This window comes from Petaurus breviceps, unplaced genomic scaffold (assembly GCF_028583685.1).
Source record: "Petaurus breviceps papuanus isolate PSGF00001 unplaced genomic scaffold, PetGlider_PUasm1.0 186, whole genome shotgun sequence".
NCBI classification, from domain to species: Eukaryota; Metazoa; Chordata; class Mammalia; order Diprotodontia; family Petauridae; genus Petaurus; species Petaurus breviceps.
In genome coordinates this window covers 32,255,513-32,266,080 of record NW_027185798.1, presented here as the reverse complement: position 1 = coordinate 32,266,080, position 10,568 = coordinate 32,255,513, and the positions used below count along the sequence as shown (strand labels likewise).

The window sequence follows — 10,568 nt, the reverse complement described above, 5'->3', positions numbered from 1 at the left end:
GGTCCTGACCACCTGGCCGGGCTCCCCGCCCCCGCTCTCTCCAGTCCCGAGGCCCCCGGGGTAGGGGTTCGGGCGTGAGGGCCGGAATCCCTCCCGGGCTCTTTGTCATCCCGGGCGCCCCAGCTGGAGCCGGCTGGCTGGAGCAGCGGAGCCGGGATCTGGTGGGGCGGGACCCCACGCGGGAGGGCCGGACGGACAGACGGAGGGAGGAGCCAGGGAGGGGCCTCGGGCGGGGGCGGAGCCCGGGCTGGAGGCGCCAGTGACCGGGAGCCCGGCTCAGGGGCCGAGCCGAAGCGGCCCGAGAGGAGTGGAGAGGAGTGGAGCGGAGTTCGGACAGGGAGCCGGAGAGCGGAGGGGCCACGCACCGAGCTGCGCGCAGGTACGACTCCCGCTGCCCCAGGAATCCCGTTAGATCGCTTTCCTACACCGTCCCGACCCCGAGTCCGGCTTCAGAGTATCCCCCCTCCTCATCGAACTCTTTCGGAGGACCCCCCACCTCCTCCCGGCAAACGGAGCCCACCCCTCCCCATCCATGGTCAGATTCAGTGTCTCCACCGCAATAAACTCGCGGCGCCCCTTCTCTCCATCCTCACTCCAGTCAGGGGTAATTCTGTTCCCCTCAATCTTGGCTAACCAGGTCCTGGAACTCTTGTCTCTGAGGAACTGATGCGGGGGGCGGGGAAGGGAGGGAAGGAATGCAGGTGGCTGGCAATCTTCGATTTTGCCTCAGACCCCTGAGGGTGGGAGATAGAGGTGGCACCTGGACAACTGCTCAGACTCCAGCGTGAAGGAAAAAGGGAGCAAAAGGGGAAGGGTATTCAAGAAAATTGAATATTAAATGCACTCCACCCCCCATCAACACATTTTCCATCCCAACATCTCCAAAAAATCTTAGGAGGAAGTACAAGGGTGAAAGGGTTATTCCTCTTCAAGTTTCTGGTTTGCTCTTTGATCTCCGCTAGACTGGGGAGGGGGTGTGGCCAGAGACAGTTCAGGTCAGTTTGGGATGGTCAGATAGCAGTGTCCACGCCGGAATCAGGGAAACTTCTTCTGACCTCTGATAACCCTCAGGTTGGGCAGCTAGATAGGTACTGAGTGACAAGAGTAGCCGAGACTGAGGAGAATAAAGCATGTTTGACAGGAGCACAGACTGACTCTATATCTGTCTCTGTCTCTCCCAGCATGGTGGGGGGGGGGGGGGGGAGGAGAGGTATCGGCCCCCTGCCCAGCTGTGTTGGGGAGGGTGGGGCCGGGGACTTTTCCAGAGAGGGAGCCAGGCCTGGCCCAAGCCCCAGGAGCTCACGTCACCCCCACCCCCCTGGCCCCCACTTCTCTTGGGAACAGCCAGAGCCAAATCGAGCTAGGAATGGGATTATGTGTACTAAGTAGAGACCTGGGGAGTCATAAGCATAGACCTGGGGTGGCAGGGAAATAGACCCAAAGAGATCTGGGGGAGAGATAGAGAAATCAGAAGCAGACCATTCCTCCTCCAACTAGAAGTCAGTTGGGTTCTCATCTCTTTTCTGCCTCAAGGTAAGGGCTTTTATCTCTTCCCTAAGTGAGCAAAGAGCTAGGAGCAGAGAAGTGTATGAAACTCTCTCTCATCCACCCTGCCTGGAACCCCACCATGGCCCCCTGCCCCATAGGCGTTGTTGCTGACCTCAGCAGGGCCAACCCAACCCCTGGGGAAAGGAGGAAGGGGCTGCCAGGCCCCAGGCAGAGATGACCCCAGCCAGTTCTGGTCTGACCAGTCATTTCCCTCCCCCACATTTTCAAGTCAATGGGTAATTGCAGGGAGGAACAGTAAGGGCGAGTACAGACCCTTTTTATGTACCTCCATCCAAAATCATTCTCTTTCATTCTTTCCCTAACCCCATGGTTGGCCCATCTCTGTTTTGGTCCCTTGGACTCCTCTCCCGGGTGCTTCTTAGCTCCAACAGAAACAACTTTTTTTTTTCCTGGAAAGCAGAACAGAGAACAGGGGTGGGGGCCCAGGGCTCGGAGCCTAGGCAAAGAAGGGAGGTGGGGAGCAAGAAAGAGGAGTAGCAGATCTTAGGCTTCACCAGGGCTTGGAGTTTAAAGCTCTTGCTGGTCTAAACAGGATCAGGACTAGACTAGGTAGGACTTCCTTACTTTCCAAAAATGGGGGAGCCAAAGGCTCTTTGCTCCTCAGGAGTTCTCATTGCAGCACCTAGCACATCATCGCAATTGGACAGTGATGAGTGGCTGAGCCTAGACAGGGGCTCCTTCTCCATTGCTTGGGCCAGTGGTTCACATCCAGCTGGAGAAATTACCTACAGTTACTTAAACCTTCAGCCAGTTTAGTTGATTTACAGTTTGCACTGGAGGCAAGAAAAGGATAAGTGATTTCTTATCTTTGGACCTGTAGGCCAAAGGGAAAGCTGAACTAAAGGATATGAAAGTGGGAGACCCCCTGAGAAGAGAGAACCCCAGTGGCATGTACCCTCTTGGTACCTACTGAGGTGGGTATGGAGAATGTGCACTGGAAGCAAGAGGAATCCTGATGCACAGAGCTTGGTACTTGAGCTGGGATAGAAATACCAGAAACCAGGGATTAGGAAAGGGAGATTAATCAGGGTATTGAGGGATTTGGTAGGGGGCAGTGGGGAGAAAGTAAAGGGGATGGCTGGGAAAACCAGGGCATTGGGACCCTCAGCTACTACAAGGGGAAATAAAGGAGAAAGGGGCAGCCAGGTAGCACATCAAGTAAGAGCACCAGCTCCAGTGTCGGGATGACCTGGGATCAAATCCAGGCTCAGATACTTAGTACCACACCCAGAAAGGTGTAACCTTGAGCAAGTTACTTAACCCCGATTGCTTTAAAAAAAAAAATAAGAAAGAAAGGAGACAGCAGTCCTGATCTCTCAAAATAGGGACAGAGAAGAGGTGGGGCATGAGGTCGTGTCATATCCTAACTTCTGTCTTTAATGTTGAATGTTTTTATTGAGGGGATATAACCCCTCCTGTTGTCCAGGGAAGAGTGTGAGTGTGTGTGTGTGTGTGGGGGGGGTAACCTTTTTCCTGCCTTCCTTTCAGGTCTTTCTTCACATCCTAAACCCTCCAGATTTCTGAGTATCGTGTTATCTCCAGACTCACGACTGGGGAGATTAGGGAGAACAATGGAGAAATGGGGAAGCAGGTAAGAGGTGAAAATAGGAAGGGGTAGTGGGATCTGTCCCTGGGAGGTACAGGAGAAGAAAGCAGGAAGATGAAAAGGGCAGAAGAATGGGTAAGTAACCCCTTTTGTTTTCTGGCAAGCTGTGAGACCAGATGTTGGGGGACAGACTTTGCACTGGCTGTCCCAGAAGTCTTAGTGCAGTTTTAATCTTCCATAAAACTTAAGTTGCAATAGATATGGAAGCTTAAAACGGCACTAAGACTTCTGGGACAGCCTGTATAAGAACGATTGTGACCTCACTTCTAGCTATTAATTTGATTACATGATTCTGCCTCTGGCTCCTCAGACTAAGACCGCCTCTTATGCTGCTCCTGCTCCTTCCTCAGCTCAGCCTAGACCAGAAGGTCAGTGAAGGGGCTGGAAGGTTTTTGCCTACTCTCCAGCCTTCTAGAACCCTGTCTCCCAAAGAATTTCTTGGGGCCCTTTGCTCACCCCCTATCTCTTTCCTTCCTCATCTAATCCCCCCAGCCCTTCCCTATTTGATGCCCTAGCATTTTCCCCCATTCCCATGCAGGTTACTCCAGTCCCTCCTTGATCTGTCTCTTTTTCTCCCAAATAGGTATCCCCTCACCACTCACGACAAACACATCCTGAGGAAAGTAAAATCCCTGAGGGTGTCTGGGGTTCCTGGGATTCATGGTCCCTTTGTTCCCAGCCCTGTGGGCTTGGGATACAGCGCCGAAGCCGAATCTGCCAGTCATCTACATCTTTACTCCAAACGGGGTTGCCTCTACCACCCAGGCCACCTCGACATCCGGAACCCTTGCCTGCTCGACCGCAGAATGCTAGACCCCAAATGCCTAGGGAGACACTCCCCCTCTACAAGCCAGAGCCAAGGGGGAGGAGTGGGCCACTAGAACAAGAAGAGGCTCGAGAGACCTCAGCCTCAAGGAGGTAAGAGAAAGGAGGTGGGAATTGGAGGGGATATACCTCAGCAAGCAGATGAGATGTGGAATGAAATAGCCTTAGAGCATGAGGAAATTAGAAACAAGAGGAGGAAATGGGGGCAGCTAGATGGCACAGTGAACAGAGCACTGGCCCTGGAGTCAGAAGGACCTGAGTTCAAATCCGGCCTCAGACATGTAACATGTACTAGCTCTATGACCTTGGGCAAGTCACTTAACCCCAACTGTCCTCCAAAAAGCAAAAAAAAAAAAATAGTAGGAAACGAAGTTGCTTACAGGAGTGAGGAATAGAAGAGGGTAATTCAAGATGTTAATTATATGGGAGAAGGAGGCAGACTCCTAACTCCGTAACCATACCAACTTGCTAGGTCACGGGTTCGAGATCCCATCAAACCAGGAATGTTTGGCTATGGGAGAGTTCCCTTTGCTTTGCCTCTACATCGGAACCGGAGGCACCCGCGTGGACGGCCAAAAACAGAACTTCCCAGTGATGAGGCTCCTCAGACTCTGTTTTCAGAGGCAGAGCTCCTCCAAGACTCTAAAACAGAGGATTTCCAAGCTATGACTGTCAAGACAGAACAGCCTGTTAACACTCAGTTTCCCCAAATCCAGGCGTCTTCTACAGTACTTCCCCCCCAGGAAGACCTTTACAGCCTCCAGAGTCCTGGTACAGAAGCACCTTCTAATGCCAAGTCTCTGGAGACGCAGACACCCCCAAAGACAACCAACTTCAAAGCAAAGACCATACCCACCCCATCCCCCAGAATAGGCAATTCCCTTAATCAGGTCCACCCACAGAGATCACATCATTCTCAACAAGTGGGACAGGAATGGAGAAGATTCCCCTCCTCTGCCCCTCGGGGCCAGGGCCGAGGCCAAGGTCATCAAAGAAGGAGAGAGCAGTGGGTTCCCAGAAATGCCCATCAACAGGTTGTTGAAACTCCCTCTCACCATTCAGAGAGTTGGCTGCCTTTACTTAGATCTGGCCCCAACTCAGGTCCCCTCTGGAGCCTTTTTGCCCCCAGTGCTTCAGCTTTGAACTGTCCTGGAGAGAAGGAGCAACTGAGAGCCTGCATTCAGAAGGTGAGCCCTGCCTTGATCCCAGGATCTAGGCCTTGGAGATGCCTTCTTAATTTGTTTCCATAGAAACCAAAGCCATGCTCCAATAATTTGGGGGGAACTGTCCTGGAAAAGAGTGAGGGATGTGACTGGGATGTAAGATCCCAATTTATCTTATCTAATATTGGGGGTAGGAAATCCTCGTGTCTGAGCCCTAGCTCTGTCCTTTGTAGGCCTCTGTTTTCTCAGCCCTCTCCCTGGATTATGATATCCTGGATCTTTGTCAGGAGACCAAAGGGCACGCTCTCCTAGTTTCCGATTCCTTCTCCACCCCACCCCACCCCCCATCACCCTCTCCATCCCAAGCCCTGACTGCTACCCTCCTACTGTTTTTATCTTAGCCCTGACAATTCTGTGTTTCCCCCAACCTCAGCCATGCCCCCCTGAACAGCCAGATCCACGGGCCCTGCAGTGTGCCGCCTTTGATCCTCAGGAATTTATGGGCCGACTCTACCAGTGGGAGCCCTTCACAGAGGGTGAGCACTGAAACCCAGGACCCCAAGACTGGAGAGGCTGCACATTGGCCCCTTTCTGCTGCTGAAAATCTTGTTTATGCATATATTCCTAATTGTAACTCCTGCCTCAGTTATTCCTTCTTTTCTTTAGTTTCTGTCTTTGAGGAATTGATATGCCCATGTGGGAGAGTCCCCTTCCCTACAGGATGGGGAAAAGGGATACCCTTTCCCTGAATTCCTCAATTTCCGCCTTTCCCTCCCCATCAGGCAGTCTGTGCTGTTTACTTAGCCTGAGTGGCTGGGGGAGTGTGGGGGCAGGAGGGGAGGTGGGGTATATATAGATGGCTCTTTGTACTTCAGAGATCCCTGCCAAGACTTAGGAGGGAAGGAGGGAGGAGAGAGGTGTGTGTGTGTGTGTGTGTGTGTGTGTGTGTGTGTGTGTGTCTCTCGTGTTTTTAAGCTAGGTCTGAATGATGCCTAATCTTCTCGAAAAAGGCAAAGCAACTAGAAAATGATAGAATCATGCTGAGGGGAAATAGCCCCCTACAATTGAATGGTTTTCACTGTCCCCTCTGGCTAGGTCAGCTGTGTCCAGAGGTGGAATAGATGTAACCTGAGAGAACGGGCATGGCAAGGGGGAATCTCAGCAGGTCAGGGCTTGCTTTGTAGACCCCAGATGTCCTCAGATGACCTCAGCTGCCCTCAGCATTTCGTTTGAGTGTTTCTAAAAAGTCCAAATTCATTTCTAGGCTTATTTGACCGTAAGTAAAGCCAAGTGCTCGAGATATGACCTCAAATGACCGTGATTAATCTCAGGTGACCACCCCTCTCCAAAGCCCCTTATTGGTCCCTCTGACCTAACTCCTTGACAACTTTAAATGATTCTCCAGAATTCAGAATTGCTTTGTTTTTAGTTAGCTTCTTTGATCCATACTGACGTAGGTATAGCTTTCATAGATTCTTAGCTAACTTAGGCAAAACCCCATTTGACCCCCATGCCAAGTCTATCGGATGTGTCTCCCCAAATGATGTTTCCCTTCATCTAACTCCCCCAGTCCAGGGTTCCCAACGCTGTGAACTGAACTGCCGACCCCGTGGCTTCCGATTCTATGTCCGGCACACAGAGAAGGTCCAAGATGGCACTCCCTGCCAGCCTGGAGCCCCAGACATCTGTGTGGCTGGACGGTGCCTGGTGAGAAACTGTTAGCCAGGGCCTGGGGTGGGTTCTGAGGCCAGCCAGAGGTCCTGACTAACACCATACAGACCCACCCTTTCCCTGAAGCAGCTAAGTCTGAGAGTGCTGAAAGGAAGGCTGTGGGTAGAGCTGGAGAGATGACGATCCCAGAGAAGGGTTTCATCTTCCTGGGAGACAGGAGGAACTATGAAAGATAAGGTTCCCAGATCTACTCTGGTGGAGGCTAGAATGCAGAGAGCGATTGGGTTCTCAGTGGGATAGACCGGGGAGTATATGTTTGTGTGTGGACATCTGGGGGGTCTCCCCAGTGACTCACCTGTGTCTCCTTCCCTTCTCAGAGCCCTGGCTGTGATGGCATCCTTGGCTCTGGCAGACGCCCAGATGGTTGTGGTGTGTGTGGGGGAGATAATTCCACTTGCCACTTTGTTTCGGGGAACTTCACAGACCGAGGGGGTCTTCTGGGCTATCATAAGATCCTGCTAATCCCAGCTGGGGCCTCTCAGTTACAAATTGCTCAGTTTCGACCCAGCTCCAACTACCTTGGTGAGAACTCTTCACACACCTCCTGGCCTCATCTTCATTGCCCATACTTCTCTAAATTTTTGCATTGTTTCTCCATACACATCCATTTCTACATCACTGAAGAAGTGGTGGAGAGGGGGTAGGGGTGAGGCGAAGAAATAAGCATGGTTTGACCTCAGAATAGAAAAAATTTGGGGGAAGTTGACCTTTAAATGAGTGAGGGAAGTGAAATTTGGGAGGAATAAAATGACCTCCCTTTTTTTCACCACTCCTACAGCACTTCGTGGTCCTGGGGGCAAGTCCATCATTAATGGGAACTGGGCTGTTGACCCCCCTGGGACCTATACAGCTGGGGGCACTGTCTTCCAGTATAATCGGCCCCCCCGGGAGGAAGGGACTGGAGAGAGTCTGACGGCTGAAGGGCCCACAACACAGCCTGTGGATGTCTATGTAAGCAGGTGGTAAAGGAGGCCAACAATCACAAGAGAGGAGTGGTGGGGTTAAGGGTCTTTTTGTGTCTGAGGGGGAATGGAAAGCAGAATCGCTCTCTCCCTTAGACACAGTGGCCTTCTTTTTTACTCCCCCAGATGATCTTTCAAGAGGAAAACCCTGGTGTCTCCTACCAATACCTCATCTCTTCACCTTCTCCAAACCTTGGAGACCCTACCCCAACCTTATCTCCTATTACACAACACCTGTTTGGTGAGGGTGTGAAGCCCTGGGGAGAAGAAAGAAATAGATGGGGGAAGAGGCAGAGAGGAGAGATTTCAGGGCAGCCAATAGAACGACCAGATCATAATGTGCCTACTCAGTTCCCCCCAGATGGTCCAAAACTGGAGCCCCCAGCACCTCCCCGATCAGCTCGAACCCCAGGAACTCTGCAGCGTCAGGTTCGGATTCCTCCTCTGCCTGCCCCACCTCACCCCAGGCCTCCCCTGGCATCCTCAGTGGGATACTGGAAACGAATGGGATATTCAGAGTGCTCAGCTTCCTGTGGAAAAGGTGAGGATTCCATCCTACAAGCCAAACCTCAGTTCCTGATTCCTCAGCCTCAGAAGCTCCCTGGCTTTACCAACCCCGAGACCTACTGTAGGTCTTCAACCCAGCCCCTTCTGATGCACTTTCTTCTTCTTCTGTTTTTTTTTTTTGGGGGGGGAAGGCAGGGCAGTTGGGGTTAAATGACTTGCCCAAGGTCACACAGCTAGTGTGTCAAGTGTCTGAGGCCAGATTTGAACTCAGGTTCTCCTGATTCCAGGACTGGTGCTCTATTTACTGCATCACCTAGCTTCCCCTGATGCACTTTCTTAAACTCACTGAGCCAGACCTTTTTACATCTCTGAAGCCCAATCTCTAGGATCCTAGCAAAACTATTTTTGCTTCAGTGAGTCAGGCTAGAAGGCCCTCGTTCCTTCTCCAGGTGTTTGGCGCCCAGTTTTCCGCTGTGTATCTCGTGATTCTGGAGAGGAAATGGATGAAGAGAGCTGTGTCCTTGGTGCTCGGCCACCTGCCCCACCAGAGCCATGTCATGGCCCTCCGTGTGCCCCTTAGTGAGTATTCACTGCCCACACCATCTCTAGGGTACCTACTGCATTACCTTCTGACCTCAGCTGCACTCTTCATGGGTCAGGGTTCCCAAAGCAGGAAGAGACCAGGATTCATGGTACTACATAGAGGGGGAGGAGGAAACATGAGCTGAGTCCTTTCCTGGGTCCCCTCTTCTTCCAAATCTTTACTTCCACAAAGATCAAATGATGCCAAGACTTCAAATTCCTGCCATGCCTTGGAGTTAGAACTCCCTCATCCTCGAACATCTCTTGCTCCAGCGGTGTCTGACTCCACCCTTTGCCATTCTTTCCTACCCCTATCTTCCCACATCCTGTCCATAGCTGGGAGGCAGGTGAATGGACCTCTTGTAGCCGCTCCTGTGGCCCAGGCACCCAGCACCGCCAGCTCCGGTGTCGACAAGAATTTGGGGGCGGTGGCTCCTCGGTGCCCCTGGAGCGCTGCAGTCATCTCCCTCGGCCCAATGCCACCCAGACTTGCCAGCTGAGGCTCTGCGGCCACTGGGAAGTACGCTCTGCTTGGAGCCAGGTGAGCAGCAGAGCTAGCCAGACAAACTGGAGGACTGGTGGGGAAAGTCTAGCCTTGAGAATCATGGATCTCTTCATTGATGATTTTCTTCATCTTTCCCAGTGCTCTGTTCGATGTGGTCGTGGCCAGCGGAGCCGGCAAGTGAGATGTGTGGGTAACCATGGTGATGAAGTAAGTGAACGGGAATGCACTTCAGGGCCTCCAAGACCCGCCAGCAGAGAGGCTTGTAACATGGGGCCCTGTACCATCGCCTGGTTCCACAGTGACTGGAGCTCCAAGGTAGAGACCCTAATCCTGAGAGCCCACCCAGATCTAAGATAGCCCAAATTACTCTAAATCCGAGTTTTTTAAACCTTTCCAAACCCAGGTCCCCCAGAAGAACCCTGACTCCAAGATTCCTCTGCAACTTTTTTAGTATGGCCCCTTTAAACCTAAGGCCATCAGAGATTCTTTAATTTGTCCAAAATCAGGCCCTTCCTTACCTAACCTCCTACTTTTTATCATTCTGACATCCAGTCCCTTCTCACAGGACCTTGCCTTGTATCCAAACAGTGCTCAGCTGAGTGTGGGACAGGAATCCAGCGACGTACTGTCATCTGCTTGGGGAGTGGAGAGTCCCAAGGGATTGGAGAAGAGGAGGAAGGGCTAGGGGGCAAAGGAAGAAACTGCCCCACAGGGAGCCGCCCCCCTGATATGCGGGCCTGCAGCTTGGGGCCGTGCGAGCCAACCTGGCAGTGGTACATGGGACCCTGGGGTGAGGTGAGTGGGGGGGTCTAGAAAATTGGGCAGCAAGATAGGAGCCGTGAACAAAAGATCACCAGTGGTGATCCTGGGGTTGAAATAAGGGCATGCTCTCATCTTCTCCGGATCCCAGTGTTCTGTGGAGTGCGGCTCTGGGACACAGCGCAGAGATGTGATCTGTGTGACCAAACTGGGAACTGAATTCAATGTAACCTCTCCTGGTAACTGTACCCATCTGCCCAGGCCACCTACCCTGCAGCCTTGCAAGGGGGATGGCTGCCAAGACCGATGGTTCTCTACCCCCTGGAGTACCGTGAGTGCCCCATCTCTTCCCTCGCCCC

The 10,568-nt window shown here is 52.4% G+C and overlaps 1 protein-coding gene across 1 annotated transcript; it reads left to right on the top strand.

Annotated features, from left to right (window-relative positions):
- The first annotated feature begins 207 nt into the window (after positions 1–207).
- On the top strand, positions 208–10,499 carry ADAMTSL4 (ADAMTS like 4). The gene is made up of 16 exons (XM_069090084.1): positions 208–379; positions 2,390–2,483; positions 3,058–3,160; positions 3,486–3,543; positions 3,759–4,093; positions 4,473–5,187; positions 5,597–5,699; positions 6,734–6,870; positions 7,212–7,416; positions 7,673–7,845; positions 7,983–8,397; positions 8,813–8,942; positions 9,282–9,486; positions 9,589–9,765; positions 10,016–10,245; positions 10,361–10,499. The coding sequence occupies exons 3-15, from the start codon at positions 3,141–3,143 to the stop codon at positions 10,133–10,135; spliced, it is 2,793 nt and encodes a 930-aa protein (XP_068946185.1). The 5' UTR covers positions 208–379; positions 2,390–2,483; positions 3,058–3,140; the 3' UTR covers positions 10,136–10,245; positions 10,361–10,499.
- Positions 10,500–10,568: the final 69 nt, after the last annotated feature.